Source organism: Aspergillus versicolor, assembly GCF_001890125.1.
Source record: "Aspergillus versicolor CBS 583.65 unplaced genomic scaffold ASPVEscaffold_17, whole genome shotgun sequence".
Taxonomy (NCBI): Eukaryota; Fungi; Ascomycota; class Eurotiomycetes; order Eurotiales; family Aspergillaceae; genus Aspergillus; species Aspergillus versicolor.
Window position 1 is genome coordinate 121,607 of NW_024467540.1, and position 23,948 is coordinate 145,554.

The 23,948-nt window shown below is 51.6% G+C and overlaps 12 protein-coding genes across 12 annotated transcripts; 4 read left to right on the plus strand and 8 right to left on the minus strand.

The window, feature by feature from the left end:
• Positions 1–1,243: 1,243 nt before the first annotated feature.
• On the minus strand, positions 1,244–3,889 carry ASPVEDRAFT_144912 (uncharacterized protein; the record flags this gene model as incomplete). Its single annotated transcript, XM_040808031.1, has 1 exon — positions 1,244–3,889. The coding sequence occupies one exon, from the start codon at positions 3,887–3,889 to the stop codon at positions 1,244–1,246; it is 2,646 nt and encodes an 881-aa protein (XP_040674547.1).
• Positions 3,890–5,088: 1,199 nt separating this feature from the next.
• ASPVEDRAFT_879650 (NAD(P)/FAD-dependent oxidoreductase) lies at positions 5,089–6,730 on the plus strand. The gene has a single exon (XM_040818208.1). The coding sequence runs from the start codon at positions 5,301–5,303 to the stop codon at positions 6,684–6,686; it is 1,386 nt and encodes a 461-aa protein (XP_040674548.1). The 5' UTR covers positions 5,089–5,300; the 3' UTR covers positions 6,687–6,730.
• A 354-nt stretch (positions 6,731–7,084) lies between these two features.
• ASPVEDRAFT_34917 (Zn(II)2Cys6 transcription factor) lies at positions 7,085–8,634 on the plus strand (the record flags this gene model as incomplete). Its single annotated transcript, XM_040810900.1, has 5 exons — positions 7,085–7,124; positions 7,177–7,351; positions 7,395–7,528; positions 7,627–8,071; positions 8,118–8,634. 5 exons carry the CDS (start codon positions 7,085–7,087, stop codon positions 8,632–8,634), a joined length of 1,311 nt encoding a protein of 436 aa, XP_040674549.1.
• On the minus strand, positions 8,590–9,586 carry ASPVEDRAFT_47947 (GFA family protein). Its single transcript, XM_040813903.1, has 4 exons — positions 9,300–9,586; positions 9,156–9,232; positions 8,965–9,078; positions 8,590–8,901 (listed from the first exon to the last, which is right to left on the minus strand). The coding sequence occupies exons 1-4, from the start codon at positions 9,421–9,423 to the stop codon at positions 8,803–8,805; spliced, it is 414 nt and encodes a 137-aa protein (XP_040674550.1). The 5' UTR covers positions 9,424–9,586; the 3' UTR covers positions 8,590–8,802.
• A 159-nt stretch (positions 9,587–9,745) lies between these two features.
• ASPVEDRAFT_77395 (2,3-butanediol dehydrogenase) lies at positions 9,746–11,065 on the minus strand (the record flags this gene model as incomplete). Its single annotated transcript, XM_040816391.1, has 2 exons — positions 9,746–10,959; positions 11,021–11,065. 2 exons carry the CDS (start codon positions 11,063–11,065, stop codon positions 9,874–9,876), a joined length of 1,131 nt encoding a protein of 376 aa, XP_040674551.1. The 3' UTR covers positions 9,746–9,873.
• A 75-nt stretch (positions 11,066–11,140) lies between these two features.
• ASPVEDRAFT_417849 (Zn(II)2Cys6 transcription factor) lies at positions 11,141–13,366 on the plus strand. Its single transcript, XM_040812423.1, has one exon. It carries the CDS (start codon positions 11,288–11,290, stop codon positions 13,256–13,258), a length of 1,971 nt encoding a protein of 656 aa, XP_040674552.1. The 5' UTR covers positions 11,141–11,287; the 3' UTR covers positions 13,259–13,366.
• On the minus strand, positions 13,367–14,361 carry ASPVEDRAFT_417850 (uncharacterized protein). The gene has a single exon (XM_040812424.1). It carries the CDS (start codon positions 14,224–14,226, stop codon positions 13,474–13,476), a length of 753 nt encoding a protein of 250 aa, XP_040674553.1. The 5' UTR covers positions 14,227–14,361; the 3' UTR covers positions 13,367–13,473.
• Positions 14,362–15,415: 1,054 nt separating this feature from the next.
• ASPVEDRAFT_34922 (flavin-containing monooxygenase) lies at positions 15,416–17,014 on the minus strand (the record flags this gene model as incomplete). Its single annotated transcript, XM_040810901.1, has 1 exon — positions 15,416–17,014. One exon carries the CDS (start codon positions 17,012–17,014, stop codon positions 15,416–15,418), a length of 1,599 nt encoding a protein of 532 aa, XP_040674554.1.
• A 350-nt stretch (positions 17,015–17,364) lies between these two features.
• ASPVEDRAFT_145297 (SDR family NAD(P)-dependent oxidoreductase) lies at positions 17,365–18,153 on the plus strand (the record flags this gene model as incomplete). Its single annotated transcript, XM_040808052.1, has 1 exon — positions 17,365–18,153. One exon carries the CDS (start codon positions 17,365–17,367, stop codon positions 18,151–18,153), a length of 789 nt encoding a protein of 262 aa, XP_040674555.1.
• Positions 18,154–18,218: 65 nt separating this feature from the next.
• Positions 18,219–20,017, minus strand: ASPVEDRAFT_145106 (cytochrome P450; the record flags this gene model as incomplete). Its single annotated transcript, XM_040808045.1, has 4 exons — positions 18,219–18,284; positions 18,330–19,514; positions 19,570–19,793; positions 19,834–20,017. 4 exons carry the CDS (start codon positions 20,015–20,017, stop codon positions 18,219–18,221), a joined length of 1,659 nt encoding a protein of 552 aa, XP_040674556.1.
• Positions 20,018–20,315: 298 nt separating this feature from the next.
• Positions 20,316–21,357, minus strand: ASPVEDRAFT_57789 (NAD(P)-dependent alcohol dehydrogenase; the record flags this gene model as incomplete). Its single annotated transcript, XM_040815381.1, has 2 exons — positions 20,316–21,167; positions 21,217–21,357. The coding sequence occupies 2 exons, from the start codon at positions 21,355–21,357 to the stop codon at positions 20,316–20,318; spliced, it is 993 nt and encodes a 330-aa protein (XP_040674557.1).
• A 626-nt stretch (positions 21,358–21,983) lies between these two features.
• On the minus strand, positions 21,984–23,694 carry ASPVEDRAFT_90006 (uncharacterized protein; the record flags this gene model as incomplete). Its single annotated transcript, XM_040818713.1, has 6 exons — positions 21,984–22,251; positions 22,299–22,335; positions 22,383–22,893; positions 22,945–23,196; positions 23,244–23,415; positions 23,477–23,694. 6 exons carry the CDS (start codon positions 23,692–23,694, stop codon positions 21,984–21,986), a joined length of 1,458 nt encoding a protein of 485 aa, XP_040674558.1.
• Between the last annotated feature and the right edge of the window lie 254 nt (positions 23,695–23,948).

Sequence of the window (23,948 nt, forward strand, 5' to 3'; positions counted from 1 at the left end):
CAGAACTCCTGGTCCATGATCTCGTCCAGGTTTGGAGGGAGATAGGTCTCGCCAACCTTGGGCGTGTCATCATCGTCCGAAGTCATATTCTGCACTCTGGCCCAGCAGGGCGTGCGCCAGTTCTCTCTGCCAGCATCGTCCTCAGCGGCGATAAACACAGGAAGACTGTAGAAGCAGTCCGGCTTCTCGCTGTCTGAAAACAGCTTGAAGGTGCCTGAGTCGATGACACCCCCGTAGTCGCCCGTCTTGGACTGGCACGCGTCGGACAGCTTGTACAGCTCCTCCAGATCGATCGCGTACTTGTCTGTCATCGTCTTCAGCGTATCCTCCGACACCGTCTTCGACCAGTCACTGCGCTTCGGCTCCGCAGACGGGTTGCCGCTTCCTGGGTATTCCAGGGTATAGCAGACATCGTCGATGACCATTCCTCCAGTCTGATCCTCACAGTCATCGACATCGAAGCCGTCCTTCATGACATAGTAGTTGGCGAAAGTCAATGCATACGAGGCCAGACTCTTCCTCATATTCTCCGACAACGCATCCTGCATTTCTCGCACAAACTTGCCCGTGAGTCTATGCAGCCACCGCCCGTCGAAGAAGTTCGAGATCTCGTACTCGTAGTCCCCCTCTTTATATTCCTTGGGAATATCAGACAAGTCGCCGTCCGCAAAGAGAGAAATAACTCCGTTCTGTCCAGCCCGGTACGCTGCATTCCAGATAGTCCCGAGCTGCATGTTCAGCGCCCGCTCCATATCATCCTCATCAGGGGGCTCTGCATCTTCCACTGCAGCCGACAGGATCGTCCACATCCCCGAGAATCCAGTCAGGACCGCACCAGCAGCCGCACCGGCACTGCCAGAACTCCCCGGTGGCCCTGCCCCTGCACCACTCGCCACGCCACTCGCTATACCCAGCGCGCCAGCAAAGATCGCAAAAATGGTCGACTGGGTTTTATCCGAGGGCGTCTTGATGGGGAAGTCCGCCACCAGCGCGCCAATGTTCAAACTCTCGTTGAACGTGGTATCCCGGAACATAGTCCCGAACTTGGAGATGTGGTCGAAGTAGTTGGCTACGACGAACTGCGCCCAGTACAGAGACGGGGGCTCGTAGCCGTGACATTCGCCTGGGTCAGGGAAGCCACAGGGGCCGTCGGGGAAGGTGTCGCAGCTGACTGTCTCGCTGCCGGCGAAGAGTTCCTGTGCCCAGCTTGCTATTGACTGTTAGAACATGCAAGATAAATAGGCTAAGGGTACGCACATGTATCGCCTCCCCGTCGGACGTCAAAGAAGTAGTCAAAATACGCAGAGATATTCCGCTGCGAGCTGGCCTCTGCCTCTGAGATCTCGTCAAGATTCGGCTCGGAACAGAACTCCTCGATATCCATGTCCTCAGGCAGGGGGAGGAAAATGCCAGGCCCTGGCGTCATTGATGGGATGAACTTTTGCAAGTCGATGGACCACTCAACGGATCCTCCCATGTTCATTCCGCTGTACTTGTCCAGTCTCCTATTACGGGTTTCGTCCGTCATGTACGCGGCCCACTGGTTACCGTTGTAGACCAGGATATCCGAGTCACTCTTGTCGTCGTAAGAGTGGGCCGAGTTGTCATTGTTGTTGAGGATCTCGTTGATTTCGGCATTTGCCAGGTATCCAGAGGTATCTGTGCAGCGGCCCTTTGAGGCCCCGTTCCCTGTGTACTTGCAGGTAGGGCCAGTGCATCCGGGCTCTGCCATCTCGAAGGAGCGGCCGTAGCTGCTCACTCCAACCATGAGTTTCTTGGTCTGCACCTGTGCCTTGGTGATCATTGCCAGGGCGTACTGTGTTTCTGTAGAATTGACATGGGATCGGAGACAGTTTCCATCCGGGCATCCCAGCGGAGGGTCATTATTGTCGTAGTCCCATTGCCCGCGGAGGTCGTAGGTCATGAATACGATGTAGTCAACGAGCTCAGCAATCTTGTCGATAGGGAATGCCTGCAGATACCAGAACGACGCAGGAGCAGCGATAGAAAGACTCTTTCCATCTGGGAGCTTTTCACGCACGACCTTTAGGAATTCCAGATACCGCTCACCTTCTTCCTCTTCGCCTGCTGGGATATCCGGAATATCAGGGGCGCCAGGGTACTCCCAGTCGAAGTCGACGCCGTCGAGACCATGTTCCTCCACGAAGTCGACGACGTTCTTTGCGAACTCCTCTCTATTCTCCTCCTTGACGCCGTTGCGGAAGATGTGATATGTATCCGGGAATGTACTAAAGTCCCAACCACCAAAGGAAATAACCCTTTTGACGGACGTCATTCCCTTAAAATAGTCAAACTGCTCCTCATCGCCCTCCATGAGTCCAATAGAGTAGTCGTCCTTGATATTCCCAAACGCGAACTGGATATGCGTGTACTCGTTCGCACGGATCGAATAGGCGTTCATGTTGAGACAGTCTCGCTCCAGATTACTCGCGAGAAAATATCCAACATTGGCAAACTCATCTGGAGGTATATCATCATTCACCACCGAAGTGCCACAGTTACTGATGCACACGCCCGTTCCCGGATTGCCTTCATCCTTGTACTCGCAGAACTCCGGATTGATCCCACACCACCCGTTCAAGTTGCAGCAGGCATTTAGTGGACACGGATTCAACAATGCCCATTCAGCCGAAGAGCTATCATCCGGCATGGTAGCGTTCTCAGCCTGCGGCCCACAGATCGCACCAGGGATAGGAGCGGGGAATGGAGGATCCCCCTTACTGAGACAGATATTCAAACCAGCCTGGAGATCCTCACACCCGCGCCATCCCCAAGTCTCCTCATTAAACTCCTCCAGCTGCTTATTCGTGAGACTATGCGAAGCCGCCAGATACGAACAGTCCTGCCCGGTTTCGACACGGTGCGTATAACACGTCCCATTCTCAGCCGGATCAGGCGAGAAATCAGGGAGATCGCCGCTGGTGCAGCAGACGTGTTGGCCCGCGCGCAGACTCGAGCATAGATCCTTATCGTAGCTGTTATACTTGGTAAAGTCGTCGCCCGAGATGCCGCATTTCACGGCCATCTTGGGACAGTCCTCGCCGAGCTCAACCTGTTTGGTCTCGCATGTATCTGCCCGGTTCTGGAGGATGGGGCCTCGGCCGTGTACGTTTGCGATGGCGATGGTGGATGGTGCTTTTGCGACGGAGATATCTTTGACGGGTTTGGTCGAGTCGTGGTCGGATGGACACTCGCCCTCGCGCCATTGTCGGAGTAACCGCTGGATACTGTTCAGATCACCGTTCGTGGAGATTGCAACTCCGATGGTGTCTTCGCCGATATCACCGCAGTGCTGGAGAGCTACTAGGGGAGAGGAGCTGCCAAGCTGATCCAGCAAGCCGTTCACAATCGTCTCGGCGGTTCTCGCCCGGTTAAACCGTGGTCCAATGTAGAGCCCGGCAGTGACTTTGCCAAAGTGTCCAAAGACATGGAGCTGGTCTTGTTTCGAAGAACGGCCGAGCCAGGTCTGCATGCTCTTCACGATGCTCTTAACCGCCTTGGTATCTTTGCCTGCCTTGGTAGACGCGCCCCAGCTAACGAGCTCAAGAGACACATCCGTATCCTCGTACTGGAGACTCTCCGCACGGCGCTCGTTATTGTTACCAGCATCAGTGTCATCAGGGGTACAAGCAAACATAGTCCATGACGAGTCTGTCTTGTTGAGGGCGTTGTATAAGGACAGGTCAAGGAGCATAGGCTGTTTGCAGGCTGCCAGCCCCTCAACTCTGTGATAGTTGATCCAGTCAAAGGGAGTGTCGCTGAGACTGCATGCTCGAGGACAGTCGTCAATGTAGTTTCTTCGAGACGCTGCAGGGTGGACCAGCAGGGTTGCTGTGAGGGCTAATGCCCCTAGCGAAAGTAGGCCCATTTTTCAGGGTAAATAAGAAATAATAATAGGCACAGCAGACAAGCCTGTGCTTGTAATCTATGATCACGTTGAATGCATGGGACTTTAACTGTTTATATAGTACGAAAATGCCTCGCAAAGGAGTCACGGAAATTGCGCCGCCATCTTCAGCTCAGAAATACAGACGATGTAACTGTACAAAAGATCACTCTCGATTGAACGTGGCGACAGGGGACTGCACTTGGCGTATTAGCAGAGGTCATCTGCAGACCTGTGACTGTCTGACTGTATTACTAGACCGTGGGTAGGCATGGTAAATGGACCCTCACAGCCCTTATTCTAATCTATTTCTCCAGTGAAATAAAAGGCACGGAGTCATTTTCCAATTGGTTCTGCTTTCTTGACTCAGCTGGCAAAAGACTCGCGTGGGGATTTATTCAGCCCTACAGCCACCATTGTAACCCTTCACCTCGACTGATTCGCTAGGACGACGGAACATGCAGGGCATTCTTCAGCCCGCGGCCCCGAGGGTCCGAGGGCGCGATGCGAGGCTGCGGTGCATCGGACTGCTCTAGGTTAGAGCCGTGAGGCTGAGGCTTGGTATTGTGCTTGGCTGAAATGCTACACATAAAGCAGATAAGGCTAGAGGCATGACACCCGATACACTCATAGTGATCTCACGATCCCTGCATTAGGACGATAATGCCATTGGCTACAACTGTCCTTCACCATTGCGGTCAGCTCCTGTGTCAGCCCTAAGAATACTGCCTTGCCTTTCCTTGCACCCAGACCAGGTTTTCTAACCATACCTGAATAGGTCGAACGGTGCGCTGGACAGGATATGGCCCCATGGTGGTATCGGCGGTGGAAGGTAGCCTGCATCCTGGCACCGCTACTACTGATACTCCTTGATACGCAAGTGCGGCAGAATGGACCGACATCAGCTGCAGCTGCTGAATCTTTTTATCGCTAGGACTCTCAGCGTAAGAGGTACAAACTACACTGTTCAGCATTCTGCCAGAACAAGTCTGCTCAATGTATTCCCTTAAAACGGACCTCGCCCTCCAAAATCACTTTTGTCGCATTCCTGTTATCGCTACGCGCTCGACTTGGTAGACCAGTCTTCGCCTTGCGACCACGGCTGCCTAGGCACTTATAAAATGAACTTCCTCGCAGCAGTACCTGTGGTCTGTTGAACCAAATGTGAATTAACTGGGTACCTAACATGGCATATGGTATTAACTGGGAGTTGATGCGGGGTTGGATATTCACCTGCAGAGTTGAATAACGTCAGTGTTTCCTATTTGGGAAGCTCGAATGAGAGCACTTTGTATAATAACCACCTTCCTTCTACTACGCTGCTTCGTGTTTTATATCCCCTATAAACCACCAGATTGACCAAACTCTTCCATTAATACTGTTACAACTCATAATGTCGAGTTCTTTCGATGGAATATACGAGCCTGGCGTCGTTGATCCCGGCTTACCAGTGCACAACCCCACGACGCCCTTCTGGCAATCATCGCCTCACAAGTTCGCAAACTACAGGTCTACATGGCCTGACGCTCCAGTAGACGCCGCCATCATCGGGTCAGGGATGACTGGGTCCAATCTCGCCCGGTGTCTGCTGAAAATGCGACCAGGTCTGCGAGTGGTCCTCCTCGAAGCGCGATCGCTCTGTTCTGGCGCAACAGGTCGCAATGGAGGCCATATCAAGACCATGACATATGCCGACTGGGAGAATCGCAAGCGCGACCTGGGGGTGGAAGAAGCCATCCGCGTTACCAAATTCGAGCACAGCCATCTGCAAGCAATGGGCGACGCCATTCGAGACGGCAACATTGACTGCGATCTTGCCATGACAGACGGTGTGGATGCCTACTACGATGAAAAGACATTCGCAAAGGCCGTGGCTAGTCTTGCAGATATGCGAACGTACATTCCTGAAATTGCCGATAAATACAAGGTCTGCACTGATGTACACCATCTCCGAACGGAAATGAAGCTGTCTGACCGCTGCATTGGTGCCATCATCGTCCCCTCTGCTTCGCTGTGGCCGTATAAGATGGTGCTGGGTCTGCTGGAACCGATCATCAGCGATGGCACACTCAACGTCCAAACGAACACAACAGTCCTTAAGATCGAGGATGGACCGTCTCGCGAATGCGCCACCATCCACACCAGCCAAGGGGTGATCGAAGCACGGAATGTAGTGCACGCCACGAACGGCTGGCTAGGACATCTCCTCCACGAGCTACGGCCATATGTCTCGCCCGTCCGGGGAAACGTCGTCCACTACGACGCCACCAGCAATAAATCCCCCTTCGGCCTAAGCAACCAGTACTCCCTCTGGCTGCGCTACGCAGCAAAGGACTACGACTATCTCATCCAGCGATCCGGCGGGGACATTGTGGTAGGACGCGCCAACACCGCACGCAAGGCAACAGGCGACGACAGCAGGACAGACCTGGGCCCTATGGCACATTTACGCGGAATGGCAGACGAAGTCGCAAGGACTCCAGTCAAAGGAGCATCAGCACACATCTCGCACGCCTGGTCTGGTATTCTCGCATTCACGCAGGACACTTCGCCTTTCGTGGGGCGACTGCCCTTTCCCCAGCGAGAGCACCAATGGGTATGCGGTGCGTACCATGGAGTCGGTATGACCAAGGCGTTTCGTACGGCGGAGATGTTGGCACATTTGATTTTGGACCTTCCTTTGAGTGACGAGTATCCTCGTTCCATGTTTTTGACGGACAAACGGTTGGCAGAGCTTGAGAAATCGCTGGACCAGAAACCGATCAAAGCGGCGTTGTAGTATATCTAGGTTAAAGAACTGAAGCAAAATATGGTGAATAAAGCTTGAACAAAATATACTAGTTTCCAACATCGTGAAGATAGATATAAATAACTAGTTGTATACTACATTACAATATATAATACGAGAAAAGGGGGGTTATCTTCACCAGTAGTACAGTACAGTAGGGTTGCTGCTGACACACGACACGATCAATTGACGATGTTGTCGAGTATTCTAAGTCTGGTCCATTAGCCGTGTCTGGCATCCGAAAGCCTGCATAAACCAGTAAAATAGCATGTACAGGCGTCATTTATTGCTCTCTTTCGACCTTCCCTTTATAGACGCCAAGGCTACTCCAACCAGCTGAGTCATTATATCAAGTCTGCTGCGGGGATGGCAATAGCTTCACTACAAGCATGCCTCGGAAGAAGCGGAAGTACGAGCCTAAAGCGAAAGGTTAGTAGATATACACATGGCAAGATACAAACTTACAATGCATATGATACAGGCTGCTACGAGTGCTCCCAGCGCCGGATCCACTGCGATCGTGCGGAGCCACAATGTAGAAAATGCATCGCCAAGGGGATGAGCTGCAGTGGGATGGGGATTCGGCATCGCTTTCATGAGGGAATGGCGGCTCGGGGGAGGTTTGCTGGGAAGCCTATTGACGCCGTTTATGAGCAGTAAGTGGTGAGATATGAGACTTGACCATGACTAACCAGGCAGGACACGACACAAGCCTCGTCCAAAGACGAGAATCAATGCATTGGGAGAGGGTGACATGACTGTTACAGGCAGTCCGCCCCTTCGCAATACCGCTCGAGGCTTCCTTGACAGTCCTCCAGTGCTCCAGCTGTCGAGTCCGTCTACTGACGTACCTCCATGGAAACGACAAATGCTACTCCATTGTATATCCCCAGAGGCGGCCATATTGTTTCCCTATACTAATATAGTGCAGTCTCTGAGCACATTGCATGCGAAATGGTGGCATTTGACGGCCCTCACAACGGATGGCGATCTATTGTCCTGCCGATAGCCTTGGAAGATGAGCTGGTGATGAATGCAGTTCTCACGGTGGCCAGCTTCCACTTTCATTTATATTATCAGCAGGATATCTCAAGACACCTGTCCTTGGGGAATTGTGAAGCAGACGAGGCTTCAACACAATTGTATGGAGCGGTCGTACATGGACTTCGACAGAGACAAAATCTACAGAGTTACGATCAACAAGACCAGCTATCTATATTACTTACTATCCTACTGCTTCTCGTGGTAGCAATGGTCACAGGCAGTCCCGACTTTCCTATCATGTTCAAGGCTCTACAGTCCGCTTTGGCTGCCATTGAACGCTCCTGTATAGGCCAGGGCGAACTTGCCGACTTCATCTCGCGCCAGTTCCAGAAGTAAGCATCATTCGCTGAATACTTTATGGCCCTACTAACGATTTAGACTACGGATATATGCTGCCCCGTTTATCAGCGAGGCAGACGGCTTCCAAGTGCTGTCTTCGCAACACTGGAGTGTGGAGGTGCTCTCGTGCCTCAATTACTGCCAGTCGTGGCAGCCACAGCATGCCTCTGCTGTGTCTGTCATTACTGACCTCGTCCACCAAGCACACGACATCTATATCAACCAGGCCCGAGATCTGCTATCTGCAGACGCCAGACCTATGTTTGCAATACCAGACACCGTCGCCCGAATTGACCGTTTCAAGCATACAATGGAGCTCTTCCCCGAGGACTCTCCAGGCGAGCAGGTCTTGATCTGGGCCTCCTTTCTAGCAGCCTCCGATTGTATGTTGGACGAGCACAAGACCTTCTTTAAAGAACTGTTCCAGCGGTATCACCGGCGCAGCGGGTTCAATAACATTCTCGGCGCGCTGCATCTGCTGCAGAAAATATGGAATCGATCAGTTGAGGACCGGTGGACGAGCTTTCTTCCCCAGGAGAGATTATTTGTGATGTAATAACAGCACCTGGGAGCCCCTGGTACGGTTTATAAATATGTATCAACATTGCTACCATATATTTTGGCGATTTCTAGAACCTGCAGATAATGACACTTGCTTCAATCGATTGGAATTCACTTGAGATAGACTATCATGGGCTTGAGAATGCCCGACAGACCGAAAGGGTCAAAGAGGATCTTGGTCTAGAGGTGGTAGTTGAATATTTTTACGATCCACCTTGGCTACATCAATGGTCTCTAAATCAACACCATGTACCAGGCGCATCTGTAATGGAATTCGAGAAATCAGTAACAAGCAGTATCGCAAACAAAACAAAGCTGCACTTACATTAAGAGCGCGCTTGCCATATCTGAACTTCGGATTGATCGACTCGTTATAAACATTGGCGCCGCAGGTTCCGCAGAAAAAGATCCGGATAGTGTGTGACGCAAACCGATATTCCTGCCAAGTTCGCCATTTGCGTCAATAACCAAAAATATAAAAAAAAAAAAAAAACTAAGTAGAATCATGAATCATACCTTGAGCGACTCTATCCCTTGAACTTCCATATCATCCACGAACGCAAGCAGACTACCTGCAATATGACAGTAGCTACCTAAACGGATTGTTAGCCCAGCATTCAATTTGTTAGTGTCACCGACCACTCCCGTTATCATACGTACAGTTGCAAGAAGCCACTTTCACTTGCGATAGCGGCGATGGAAGCTTCGCAGAGAAACGTACTTCTCTGCAGTGGCAACTCCCCTCGAAGGACGTTTCTTTGGAGGTAGTGTCAGATAAAGTCATTGTGCGCGGATCCTCAATGTGTCATGCGTAGACTTGTGCTGGACAAATCTTCTGGTGATATTTCGATAAGAAAGCTAAACATGAGAATAGTAAATAGAGTTTATTCAGGATGCGATGGGAACCGTTGGGCCATTGAGAATAAATTGGGTACCATGGTTGATAACTGCTGCGTTGGGATTGCTGACTCTCTATGATTGGGGTGTTGGGGCGAACATTGTCAGGGGCGTTGAGGGAGCCTGTCTACCATACGAATAGTGGCCAGTCAAACGCAGGCTGGAAAGGCGGTCGTTTCTAGCCTCAACGCAGTCTTTTTCAGCGTCAATGTCGCTGGTCCTCGGATTCTAATTGTAATTCAGCAATATATACTACTTCTACCAGGAGTATATTATGTCGGCATGAATCCAAACCCAAATCGGCTCTATGGTCTATATATGAGGTCTATATGCGCTTCTATAGACGCAGCAAACGGCATTGATTTGGCTTGACCAGTATCTTCACATGCGCTGCCTTGTTCTGAATCAGCTCGAGCAAGCCCTTGTTAATAACGTCGTCCAAGTCTACTACAGACGTAATGAGTTTCTCCGCGTCTATTCTCCCTTCCTCCAACGCAGCGATGAGTCCCCGGAAATCTTCTTCCGTATAGCAGATTCCCCCAGTCAGACGTCTCTCGCCCAATGTCAGGTCATTCAGGTTCACCATCAGGGGTTTCTCATGAATGGCGATATTGAATACTGTTCCTCCAGGTCGCGTTCCAGCGATGGCCGTGTCCAGCGTAGTCTGTAGCCCTGTACATTCAAACGTCACGTCCACTCCGTCTGCATTAACGGCAGCCTGAGTCGCAGCAATAACGGGGTCAGTGCCTCCCTTGGGTGTATCTGACTCGGTCGGATCGAGAACAAGATCAGCCCCAAAGTCCTTGGCCATCTGCTTGCGCGATGCAGTGACCTCGCTGACTATCACCGTCTTCACCTCCCAGACCCGGAGAACCATGAGAATGGCCAGCCCGATCGGACCAGCACCCAGGATAAGCGCAGTCTGCCCCTTCTGAAAGCCCGAAATACGCACACAGTGCCACGCAACAGCCAGCGGCTCCATAAGCGCCCCAATCTTCAGCGAAACGGAATCCGGAAGGGGAATGCACGAGAAATGCTTAACAACAATCTCCGACGCAAGCCCCCCACCGGGCGCACTGAAGCCGTGCGAGGTATACCTCTTGCAGATATTCGGCAGATCCAGTTTACACGCTGTACAAGGGTCCACCCCGTGGTGACGATCATTCAGCGCCGGATTTACTGCGACTCGAGTGCCGACTCGCAGTTTCGGGTCCGACACCGAGGACCCCAGCTCGACGACCGTGCCGGACATTTCGTGGCCCAGCGTCACGGGCAGTCTTTGGCCGGTGTATTGGTTTGCTTCGCCCTCTGCTGGCGAGAAGATCGGGCCTCCGAGGTATTCGTGGATGTCTGAACCGCAGATTCCGCAGTATGCGATTTGGACTCGGACTTCGTCCGGGCGGCATTTTCTGTGCAAGTTAGACTGTGTAACGAGATGTAGGGTTGTAGGAGTCATACGCTGCAGGAACCTGTTCCAACCTCACATCCTTTGGTCCGTAGAACTGGAGAGCCGTAACTGTCGGAGCCATCTTGCTGCAAAGCTTACTCTTGTATACCAGGACACAAGCCTGGCTATATAGTCCGCTCGGCTATATGCGATTCATGCAACTCCACCGCAAAGAGGCACGCCAATAACAGCCGCAGATCTCGAAGTACAGCTGCGGGGAGAGTCAACTGACCAGCTCAAGCCTGGCCGGATTTATGGAGGATCCAGCTCTCGGTCGAGATGTTCAAGCAGGAAGCGCCGCAGCATGCCCCGTCCGCAGAAGTCCAAGTCCACCGAATCCACCAGCTCGCGCGTCCGCGCTGGCAAGGCGTGCCAGCGATGTAATCAGAAACGCATCAAGTGCGATGCGATGTTTCGCACGCCCTGCGCAAACTGCATGCGCTCGGGAGTGTCCGAGTGTGTCCTTCGGCCAACACGCCGGGGGACATATATCCGGAAGAGACATGAACGGGGTCCATGCAAGGCCAGGGAAAATCTCACAGTCCCTGACCAAGACGGAGAGGTCCACGGCGACACGTCAGCTGCAGACCCCAACGTGGCTGTATTGGGGTCGCCTGCGTCTCATCTGGAATCCAGCACTGATTCCCTAGAACATGTCTCATATGCTGATGGCGGTGGCTATAGCGACATATCATGGTCGGCCATGTTCGACCACTTCGTCAGTGCCAGACGCGGTGGGCAAGAGTCTATGGATAAGTGTTCAATCACATACTTGGGAGAGTCGTTTCCACTGGCCATCGTCCTCGAAGATCTTAATGAGGGCGACCGCTTAAAGCTGCACCATCCTGGACCTCCATTCCCAGCCCAGAAGACCCCGTCGCATGTGCAGTCTGAGGACCTGGAATGTCTCAAGTGCAAAGGTGTCTTCGATCTTCCAAACAAGACGCAGCTAGATGCTCTAATGGCGGTATTCCTGGACCGCGTATATCCAGCATACCCGCTTGTCAACCGCCAGGAACTGATAGCACAGCACGCAGCTGGCACGGTGCCCTTGATACTCCTGCACTCAGTCTGTTTCATGGCTGCGACATTCTGCCCGCTTGATCTACTGCTTCAAGCTGGGTATAGCTCTCGCCGAGAGGCGCGCCTTCGCTTCTACACCAAGGTCAAGGCACTATTTGACTCCGGCTACGAAATAAACAAAATAGTCATATTGCAGAGCTCCATTTGCATGACATTCTGGGGCGGAGGGCCCAACAACTACTGGAACTTCTACTCCTGGCTGAGCACCGCTGTCACCATTGCAGAGGGCATTGGCATCCACCGTTCCTTTGCTACAACCAACATCCAGCCGCAAGATCAAAGCCTACTGCGCCGCATCTGGTGGATTCTGGTCGTTCGCGATACTACCTGCAGCACCTTGGTTGGTAGGCCGTTTCGTATTGACGTTGACCAGGCCGATACGGAGATGCTCACTCTGGAGGACTTTTTGCATGATGTCTCCGCGGATGTTCTTCTAGATAACGTTCAGTGCACATACGCGCAGTACCAGATCCAGATATCGAAGCTTTGCCTCATTGTACGTGACATCGTGATGAGCCGGTTTGCGCCAGGGCGACCTCGAGTTCCCCCAGCAGAGCTGCACCAGCGACTCAACGTCTGGCGAGATTGCCTTCCAGCTATTCTATCATGGACTGATGATTTCGATGCTAATTTTTCAAACATGGGCCCCTTTACCATGACTCTCATGGCACAGTATTACGACCACATTCTACTACTGTATCTTGGCCAGAGCCCTCTAAAGGATCGAGGCGCACGACTAGACGAGGAACACCCTGATATCGAGGACATCACCGATACAGCAGCACAGAAGATATCATCCGTAGCGTGCACAATGGTCACCCGGTCCCTGACCCTGCTGATGCCACATGAGTTCTTCCACGCTATCTTCCCAGCGCAAGCAACCTTCTACACGAAACTCCGTAGCCCGCAGAAGCTCGTCACCCAGCTCGGTCGTTCTGCGTTGAATAACTGCCAGATGGTGCTGCATAGCTCGTACGACTGCTGGGACCCGAGTCCGTGGATAATGCAGCTGTTCAATGGGCTTTCTAGTCGGCTAGCCGAAGGAACTGGATCTTACTCTACGACAGCCCCAATAGACTCGACGCCTGAGGCAGGGATATTCAATGCGTTGCTTGGAGATGAGCCATGGCAGAGTAATCCCATGCTCTCGTCGCTGTTCGAGATGCTACTCGACCTGTTCCTACCACAATGAACGTGCCAACTCAACGATGAATCATACCTGGGCGAATCGAAGCGTTACGAAGGGATGCAACGCCAGTGAAGATGAGATCGCACGCTGCAGTAATCATGGCAATTTATGCGTTGGAAGTACTATCATATTTCCCTTCTGGACAGGATTGCTACATTGTCAAATTCAAGGTGGAGTAAACAACTCGTGCTACAACCGCTTCAATACAACCTGATATCCTATTTCACGTGCCTGTCGGTACTGGGTCGTGGCGAGGTACTGGCATCATGGGCTCTGGATCGACTCTCCTTCCGCGACTTGTTGGGTGGAGATATTGACGATATGCGGTGGTCGTGATTGAGGCTAGCAGTTGAAACTCGTGCGTTGGGTACGCGACTTCGCGGTATGGGTGGGCCAAACAAGGGTGTTGGCATGTATATTCCCTGGCCCTCACCTTCGATTTCTGCTTCATCATCTTCTTCTCCATTGACAGTAGGGAGGGGCGGATGAAGTCCTGCGCCTGAATTCGCGGTGGAGTCCTGGTGCCCACTAACGTAAGAAACCTCTGAATCTAGAGAGAAAGTAGCACGTGCTGCACTAGGCTGGTTGGTCCTTGGACTTGTGCGCTCTGACAGGAATCTGGACGGGCTAGAGGGCTGTCCATTGATGCTTGGGTCTCTGATTGGGCTGTTGGGCTGAGATGAAGGGGTGGTCAGGGGAGTGGATGGCGACGGCCCTGGTGGCGATAGACCAGAGGATGGCCCAGAGCTCGTGTCACTATCAGCCACGGCCCTCTTCATATGTGACATTTCCTGTCTTAGAAGCCTTTTCACTTCTTTCCGTACTTGCTTCTGCCAGTCCTCGGGCAGCGGAAGCCGAGATTCTTGGTTCTTTTGGGCCTGGCGGATTCCTTTGAGTGCTATTTTAATATTGTCCCCCAGCACTTCTCTGCACATATTCGTCAGTATTACCCGCCATGTCAAGGACTCCATACTCACATTTGGGTCTTGGTTGCAGCAGATTGAGTGACGTTAAACTGATGAACTGAGATTTGCACTTGCACCAAGTTACTGAAGATACCCATGTACTGTGTAAGAAGGTCCATGTCAACATGAAGAAGACGCAGCTCCTCTCTGTTCCGAAAGAGCCATTCAAGGCGGACACGAAACTCTGTCCAAGCTGATGTATAGTCCTTCTCCAATATAGGCCGTAGTATGCTGATAATTGACCCTATCTTCCGACTGACTGTCCAAGATTGCCTCTGCAGGGCCTTGTCAATATCGCGGTACTGTTTTAGGTCGACTGAAAACTCTTTGATCCTAGAAACCTTTCTCATCGTTTTGCCAAAGAATCGCCACAGCCTCTTCAATATTTCGGTGCGACTCTTCATCTCCTTGATATCCTTGCCGGCATGTCTCATGATCTTGTAGGCCGTTCTCAGCTGTTTGTACAGAGACGTAAATCTCACAGCCAGTTGGTCGCACGCTGCCACAGCTCCGAGGATCTCGGCCATTGATGATTCGTCGTGTCGTCTGAATCGAAATAAGAGGGAAGTTGGACGTTCATTGCGTGGCTGACTCGCAGGTTATAAGCAGGGTTCCTCATCAACCAAACCTTTCAACAAGAACCTCTTCGTGGGCTGTGCTCTGCGAGAGGCCGACTGAGCCCCCGTGTATGCAGGCATTGACGAGGCTGAAAGAAAGGGTGTGTTGTCAACCCCGCCTCCTGCATGAACGCAGGCAGTAGCAGCCTCGTCGCCAACATAATGTCACTTCGAATAGGTCCAATATCTCTGCCATGGTATGAATCGATCAAAGAGGAAAGGAGGGAATGCACCGGCGGCCAAGTTCGCTTGCCACTTCATACCGTAGCCTCGCCGTCCTCGCCTGGCTTCTACAAAGAAACGTCTAGCATTCAAGATTTCTCTTACCAGCAGCTTGGGTCTTTGATTGATCAGCGAGTGCTGGCCACGGCTACTTTAGTTGCATACTCCAAAAGTACTGATTTGTCAAGTAACCACCCCAAAGCCTCGGCCTTTGATTTCCCTGATGTCGTGATCTATGATAAAACCCTAATGTGGCAAAACTAACCCGAGGCGGGATTCTACAGGTCCTCGCTGTACAAATTAACAGTACCTTATCTGCGTTTAGTTTAATTGTGCAGTTATCAGAATTGAATTACTCATACTGTTAGAATCGCCCGTGGCCGGCGACCATATACACCTAAAGCAACGGATACCACTGCCACAGCGAAGACCAGCTTGTGCAATGGATGCGCTGGACGAGTCCCAGTTTCTCCGGATATATTAAAGTCCTGCCACCGCGGCCAATACAGCTGCCACCAAAACTTCCACGTATTATCTGGGTAATTCGTGGTATTGCGGCCGTTGGCGTCCAGATTCCAATTTGAACACCCGCCAGACCAAACCATCTTCTGTAACTTACCCTGCAGGGAATTTGCATCCCGAACCTCCGCTGCCTCTTTTACATCCAGCGTCCTGAAGCTACCGGACAGGATGGGCTTGAACATCGTCTTGATCAGGTACTCCGCCTGCACCTCATTGGTATAGATAACCGAGTTGTGCGCTGGGAAAGCATTGGGCCCAAAGATTATCCCGAAATTCGGAAATCCAGAGACAAATGTGCCTTTGTACGCTTGAGCGCCGCGAGTGCTCTGCCAGTGCTCGTTCAGCGTCGTGTGGCGGCCATGCACGGTAATTGGGGAGAGGAACTGCTGGATTTTGAAGCCGGTGCTGAGTATCACGGCATCGACGTTGATATCTCGCTCTCTGGTACGAATCCCACCACCAAAGAACTCGACAATCGGCTCAGTCGTCAGTTCGATATTTGGCTCATGCAGACATTCGAGGTATCCCGGATCAAAGATGCGACGCTTGCATCCCAGCGGAAACTGGGGTACGAGGATGTCGTGATATTTCTCCGGCGCTGTCTGCTTAATATATCTTACAGACTCGTTGGTGGCGTCCTCTCTTTGCTTGACTAGTGCAGGAGTGTCAGCCATATAGAGAGAGTGCAGCCCGTCAGTGTCCTTCCATAGTTTGAATCGATAGTACCGTGCCAGAAGCGGTATATAGCGGAAACACCACTTTTCCAGCGCTGTGAAGTCTCGATTAATCCGGCTAGTAACCCACTGGGGCGACCGCTGGAACTGGTATACTTTCTTTGCCTGCTTGACGACCTGCGGCACCAGTTGTGCTGCCGAGCAGCCGTTGCCCACTACTGCAATAGTCTTGCCTGCCAGATCGTAGTCGTGATTCCAACGCGCCGAGTGCCAGATCGGCCCCTTGAAAGTGTCCCAGTTGGGTATCTCGCAGTCCTTGGGAATCGAAATTGTTCCAACACACGAGACAAGCATCTCCGCCTCACGCCAAAAGGTATAACCCGTCTGGAGATCGCGCAAATGCACACGCCACAGCTGAGACTCCTCACTCCATCTGGCCTCGACTATCTCAATTCCACATCTCACATGCGGCCGAATACCAAATGCATCCACGGTGTTGTTCAGATACTCCAAAATCTCAGGCTGTTCGGCAAACCCCTTCGACCAGTTCGGGTTCGGATAGAATGAAAAGGAATAGAGATGGGAGTCGACATCGCACCCTACGCCGGGGTAGGTGTTTAGGTACCAAGTCCCGCCGATTTCTTGTTCGCGCTCGTAGATGATGAAGTTGTCGTAGCCAAGGTCTTTCTTCAGACGGGCTGAAAGGGCGATGCCGGCGACGCCACAGCCGATAATTATAGCGCGAGGTTCGGTTGGCATAGTAGAAGTGAGCAGTAATTCCAGTTGAGATTTCGCGGTGTTATTTTGCGAGAATGCTAAAATGACTGCGCAGTAAGACTTCTTTATATGTCCTCATATACCCATGGTCGTGATATACCCGGCATCTCCCCGAACTTCAGCACCTTAGCATGATCAAAAAGCATTGGCAGCTCGTATCTCTCTGGCAAAATATTATTAGCAGTAAACTTGGAGAAATGAGGGGTGATTGCAAATACGACATGCATTAGCCTGCACAGCACACGCCGGGTATATGACTTCAATTGGATATAGCCACCCCGAGCTCAAATAGTCCTGCAGTGCCACTTCTTTACCCCATTTCAATCTGTCAAATGGAGCTACTTCGAAACAAGGTTATCGCCGTCACAGGCAGTTCGTCTGGCATCGGGCGTGCCATAGCAAAACGTTGCGCTCAGCAAGGAGCAGCAGTCGTCCTTCACCATCTCGGTACCTCACAAACACAACAAGATGCCGAGTCCCTGAAACAGTCGTTGGGGCCAGTTACGATGGACAGATCGCAAACGTCACACCTCGTCGTAGGCGCAGACCTTACCTCCGACTCCGCTGCAGAGAGCCTCATCTCGCAAACAATCTCAGCCTACGGTCGTATCGATGCACTCGTCAACAACGCCGGGATATGCCAATTCGCCCCTGCAGCCTCTGTAACGAAGACATTGCTGCAGCGGCAAATGGATGTGAACTATACAGCTGCATACCTCCTTACCCAGGCTGCCTCAAAACAAATGGCCGACCAAGGCAGTGGAGGCAGCATCGTCTCCATTTCCTCCATTACAGCAGTGAGAGGCTCGTCTAAACTTACTCATTACGCACCAACCAAGGCTGCCCTGCTAGCAATGTCCAAGTCGATGGCTATTGAGTACGGGAAATACCGGATCAGATACAACTCCATCCTTCCTGGAACGATCCAAACGACAATGAATGCCGCTGATCTCGCGGTAGGAGGGAAGAAGGCCAGTCTGGAAAGTCGAGTTCCTTTGGGCAGACTAGGGGAGCCCGATGATATTGCTGGTCCTGTGGTGTTTCTGGCCAGTGATCTGGCAAAGTATGTAACTGGGGAGCAGATTTTGGTAGATGGGGGTGCAGCGATTTATTATCAATAGAACAGATAGCATATTATCAGTTACAATCTAGTTAGTTGTCCATTTCCATAGGCTAATTTTCCATATCAACTACCAGTAATCGCGACTCTCATCTGTGTCCCATCAATGGGTTTCGCAATAACCTCCCAAATCTGCAAATCAGTCTTGTCATAAGTAAGAGAGGGTTGAGTACTTACATTAAACAGTTCAGACTGGGCTTTGTACTGTCCATATTCACCCATAACAGGCCGTCCTTTCTCATCACGCAGGATCTCACCCAGGCCAACCTTGGTAAAGTCATAACGCCTCAACGTGCACGCCAACACCACACGAGCTTCAATGATAGCCAACTCCTGCCCAATGCAGTTTCGAGGGCCACGTTCAAATGGTCGCCATGCAGAGGGGGGTAGCTTGTCACTAGCCATCTCAGCTCCATCCGGCTGCTCCATTTGGTTTTGATCCAGCCAGCGCTCTGGGACGAACGCTTCCTTCGTTGGCCCATACACCAGCTCATCTCGCTGGATGATTGTTGCACAGTTGTGCAGGACCATCCCATCAAGAGAGACTGTCTCCCCATCTGGGAGTTTAACATTAAATCCCGCTCCATGGGGAACATGTCGTGCTGTCCCGGCTGGAGGATGTAGACGCAGCGTTTCCTTGACGATGGCAGAGATATAAGGCATGCGACTCAACAGGTTCTCGCTTTGACCAGCACGCAAGCGAGCTCTAACTGCGTCTGAGGATGAATCAGAACCGAATATATCGTCCAATTCCCGCCGCGCTGCCAAAAGAGCATGAGGTGTCCGACTGAGTTCGTAGAATGCCCATTGTAGAAGACTGCTCGTCGTATCATGGCCAGCAAACAGGAACGTCTTGATCTGATCACACGTCTGGTCCAGAACATGTCCATCGAGACTTTCAATAGCCTCAAAGCTAAGCTCTAGGATACTCCTTGGCCTCTGTACACCGCTCACTTTCCACTCGGCATATTTCCGCTGAACCTCCTGCCTGAGAACCCTGTTTAGCCTGCGCGAGAGCCACCATCGCCGCGCCTGCGTTCGCACTTTGAATATGTCCCAGGCCGCGCTCCCTCCAGTGCGCCAAGTAGCGACAAAGTCACGGAATAGGATGACAATTTCACTCTGGGACGCCTGTCCGCACTGCGCGCGAAAATCCTCGTCCATCGATACAGCTCCTATGACATCAAAGGTGAGGTTAGTGCACAGCTCGCCTAGACCGAAGATCTCGCCTGATGCCGCATAGTTATCAAGGACATCGGTGAATCGGCCAACGCGGTCGAGAATGCACGGAAGAAGCGATATCAGATGCTGCGGTGCGAAGCCTGGATTGAAGCGCTTTCGGAGGCCCTTCCACTCCGTTCCCTAGAAAGATTCAGTCTTGCATACATGTCAGAAGGTAAATAAGAGTGTCTGGTACTTCAGCTAGAATAATCGACTTTGCACCCATTAAAGGCTTGAATATATCAAGCGCGTTGCCCTTTGGGACACTATACGGGAACGTCTTGGAGCTGCGCGAAATCTGCTCCGCCACGCCATGGTCACAGATCACACAGATGACGTGAAGAAACGGGCGGAAGTCAGCGATGAACAGAGGGGGGCTGTTTAGCTTCTGCTTTATCTCCAGGAACACCTGGTCTGTGTCTCGTTGGCTATTATTCTTAGAGAACGCGCTGGATCATACCAATGTGCCGACGTCTATCGCCTTCACGCATCACGCCGTCCAAGGCCTTGAGGTGGCCCCATAGAAGCGACGATGGGAGCTGGGGAAGGTGAGCATACTGTCTGAACCGGAAAAAGATTGCTCGGTCTATGAGGTAGATGGCAATCGGTGCCAGCAGCGTCAAAGCGGCAATCCAGAGCAACATCGTGCAAGATCAATCACAGCCGCATTTACGAGGTGGAAGAAGCTGGAGAAAGTCAGAAATGTTAAGAGAGACTGAGCCCCGCATCATTAATCTAACTTTTAACCCCCTGTCTCCAGCCGAAGGCGAGCCAAGCTTGATAGGTTGCACTGCAGGAATTACTGGAGCCGAATCATCCGTGAAATCTCATGCATGAGATTACATTCATGTGCTTTCAGCGCCGTAAAATAGTTTTCACTCAAGAACTCATTATATTAAAGGTGAATTAGATCCCGCTAACAATACAAAGTAAAATAAACACCTACTGCGCAAGAAGAACAGCGCGGTAGTACATCTCTCCCCGGTCGAGCTTGTCCATAGCCTCCGTGATCTTCTCCTCCGTCATTGGGAATGTCTCAACAATCGGCTCGATCTTGTGAGTGGCCGCAAACTCCAGCATCTGCCTGTGCTGGGCACGGGTGGCAACAAGCGATCCAACAACAGTCAGACCCTGGAGAATCAAAGTGAGGTACGGGATCTCAAAGTTGCCCATGCTCACAGTCAGAGGGTAGATGCTAGCCCGAGGAGCGAAGATAGGCATAAGCAAGTCCCAGTTCGGGGGCACGGCAGCTGTAACAAGGAGTCGATCAAGACGAGTAGAAACAGAGAGTTCAGTAGCGCCCTTGGTAGCAATAAATTCATGAGCACCAAGCTTCATAGCCTCTTCACGCTTGCGCTCTGAACCAGAGAGCACAACGACGCGGCATCCCATCTTCGCAGCAAATTGGATAGCGAGGTGGCCGAGTCCACCAATCCCAATGATGCCAACAGTATCCGTCGGCTTGACGCCTTCCAAAGCACCAAACACAGTTGCACCACCACACTGCAGCGGCGCAGCGGCGGCGTCACTCATGGAGTCTGGAATCTTGTGCAGGAAAGCCTCGCGCCAGACAGCGTGGGAGGAAAAGCTGCCCTGGTCGAGGTTGGCGGAGCCATACAAGTCACGCTTATCGCAGAAGGTCTCGGTTCCTTGGAAACATTCAATGCAGTGGCCGCAGCTGTCGGTCTCGTAGCCCCATCCGACGCGGTCACCTTTCTTCAGAAAGCGGGTGTTGGGCCCGACTGCTTCGACGACGCCCACACCTTCGTGGCCGAGGACCATATCCGCGCGGCGCTGTTTCATCAGTACAGTATTCCGTAACCCAAGGTTGGTAGGTACTCACGTAGTGAAGGTCTGTCCCACAGAGACCAGACGCTGTTACTCGGACGAACACATAGTCCTCCGTCAGCTCATCAGGCTTTGTAGTGGTGCTCTTGACGGCATTGCCAGAGGCGTGGCCCTTGTAGACGGTGAAAGACGGCATTGCGGCTTAATGTATTAGTGTAAGGGGATTATGTAGTAGAGATGTAATAATTCTTGGTATTTTTTTTCTTTTTTTCCTACAGGGATGGATGGCTTTTATAGATCCATGATAGACGGGATACCGATGGACACGGCAATAGTCCAGAAAATTCCACAGTCTCCGCTGATAAATCCCGATATATCCGACATTCCACTTTAACGGATGACACGCCATAATAGGAGATCCAAAAGGAGCGCAGATGAGGCGAAACGGCTCAAGTGGATGCTGAGTGGATGATGTGGATGAGCATACAGAAAATTATGGACGCCTGAGGCATAAAGTAACTCGGAGTCGCGGAGCTCCATAATGGGACTAGCGTCCGCAACTCCTTTGGGAAGGAGCTCCTTTCTCCTTTAGGAAGTGACATTTGTCAGCACTTCTCCCGGTGATGTCATCACAACATTCACTTAATTGACTTCTGAGTGAAGTTTCCTGGTCTAAGTTTCCTTTTTATGGTGTACACCTTCACTTTGTATACTCAATGTCTAGACACTCTAGACTGATGTAAATAAAATCGCTAGCTTATCAATGCCATCCACCGGGTGTCCACTTCATGCCACCCACTCAGTTACATACACGATATATATTTATAGCGTATACTTGAATCCAACCAATCCCTCAATTGGCTTCCCACCAGCATCAACGCGCTTATTTGCGAGATGAAACTTGAGCATTAATCCTCCAACAATAAATATTATAATTGCATTAGCCAACATAGTAGTCAACAAGCCTGGATGATAGCTGGGGGCGTCCTGCGCGCGAAAGACCGTTGTCCCGACAATTCCGCCAATGCTGCCTCCACCGATCAACGTGGCCGATGTGAGGGCTCGCTTCCACTGTCCTCGGATATTGTTGCTGTAAGGTGTTAGTATTTTATCTCAGCCAGTTAAGAAGACGATTACCTCTGCCATGAAACGAGAGCCGGGCAATTCGAGTTCCCTGATAGCAGTCAGTATATAGCCCACCAGGATGCTCGGTGTGCATACCAGCAATCGTAGCCAGGAAAACTCCAAAATATCTCGGGGCAGGATTGTCAAGATATCCCAACAGCCCAAGTCCCAAAAGGCCCATTGCAGCGTTAATAGCCACAATGGGGCCTCTAACACGCCACTTATCCGCAATCATGCCTTGGAGGTACATAACAATAGCGGCCGCAACATACGGAGGCGCTACAAGACACTGAGCCTTTACGACCGAAAAGCCCATACTGTCCTGCAGAATGATCGGCAAGAAGTACGCAATCGCGTAGGTATTCGTCGTTGTCAACAGATACAGCATGGCATACAGCCATACCTTGCTATCCTTGGCATTATGAAGATACCCCCTGACCGTAAACTCCTCCGCGAATACATCCGAGCGGTCATTCTCGATAGTCGCGACAATGTGCGCTGCCTCAGCCTCGTTGAGAAACCTCCACGATTTGGGCGACTGCTCGGGGAAGTCGACGAGAATGGTATACGACGACACACCAAGGACGCAGGTGAGTATCCCTTCAATCTGCAATACCATCAGCTCCCAAACACGTCTGGGGTTTACCAGAATCCATACGATGAAAATCCACCGCCAGCCCTCCTTCCCTCCAAGTCCATCCATCTGCATCAGCCCGTAGGCGAGGATGCCACCGAACCCAGACGCCGTGCTGCCGATGAGGTAGAAAGCAGCATTTCTTTTCTGCAGCTCATACCGCGTATACCACGTACTGAGGAGATATACACATCCGGGATAGAACCCAGCTTCGAGAGCGCCGAGAATAACACGCAGTCCTGCCATTGCTGGCCACGACGGGACGAATCCGAAGCACTGTGCGTGTAAGAATACCACCAAATCTAACAGGACAGAAGACGAACAAGCATTATAACGCCCCAGAGAAGGACAATGGCCGACAGGAAGATCCGTGGTCCGAGTTTGCGGATGATCACCGTCGCAGGGATCTGGAAGATGGTATAGGTGATGAAAAAGACTAAGGAAGTTATGCTGTATCCGTTATTGGAGGCGTTCATGTTGAGGTCTGGCTGCATTCTAGAATTCAACAAGTTAGCCGTAGTTTCCTGGAATCAGAGTAAGAGGAATGAATGCATACCCAGCGACCGATGCAGCCCCCAAGTTCGTCCGGTCCAGCAAGCTGATACAGTATAGACATCCCAGAGTCACGACAAGACGCAGATCAATGCGACGAGTGAGCGCCTTGCGCTGTTGCGGAGTAAACATGTCAAGTGCCTCATTATGCTCGACATGCGGCTTCTCAACGTCTCCATCTGCGTCTTCTCCGCGCGACTTGACACTGGCTGTTTTCTGCATGGCGGCTGTATAGGGAGGTATGCAGAGACGAAGAGAGACAAAGAGCGAAATTAAATAGGATAAGCAGTGTAGTATTGTGTACTTCCCCGCATCGGTGAACCCCGGACTTCCCCCAACTTCCGGTGGATGCGGACGATCTCCGGTGGAATCGATTGTCGGATACTGGAATGAATGACTGGAAAGAAACAGCCGAGTACAATAGCCGAGGCTTTCTTTACGTTTGGGGCATTGCTGTTCAGAATTGAGGATGTACT

Bases quoted from the DNA above. Each gene is read 5' to 3' on its own strand.
- ASPVEDRAFT_879650 (XM_040818208.1), top strand. From the start codon at position 5,301: ATGTCGAGTTCTTTCGATGGAATATACGAGCCTGGCGTCGTTGATCCC.
- ASPVEDRAFT_47947 (XM_040813903.1), bottom strand. From the start codon at position 9,423: ATGACTTTATCTGACACTACCTCCAAAGAAACGTCCTTCGAGGGGAGT. The intron at 9,079-9,155 runs GTATGATTCATG...CGAACTTGGCAG, and splicing joins AAGGGATAGAGTCGCTCAAG to GAATATCGGTTTGCGTCACA. The intron at 8,902-8,964 runs GTAAGTGCAGCT...ATTCCATTACAG, and splicing joins ATGGCAAGCGCGCTCTTAAT to ATGCGCCTGGTACATGGTGT.
- ASPVEDRAFT_417849 (XM_040812423.1), top strand. From the start codon at position 11,288: ATGCCCCGTCCGCAGAAGTCCAAGTCCACCGAATCCACCAGCTCGCGC.
- ASPVEDRAFT_417850 (XM_040812424.1), bottom strand. From the start codon at position 14,226: ATGGAGTCCTTGACATGGCGGGTAATACTGACGAATATGTGCAGAGAA.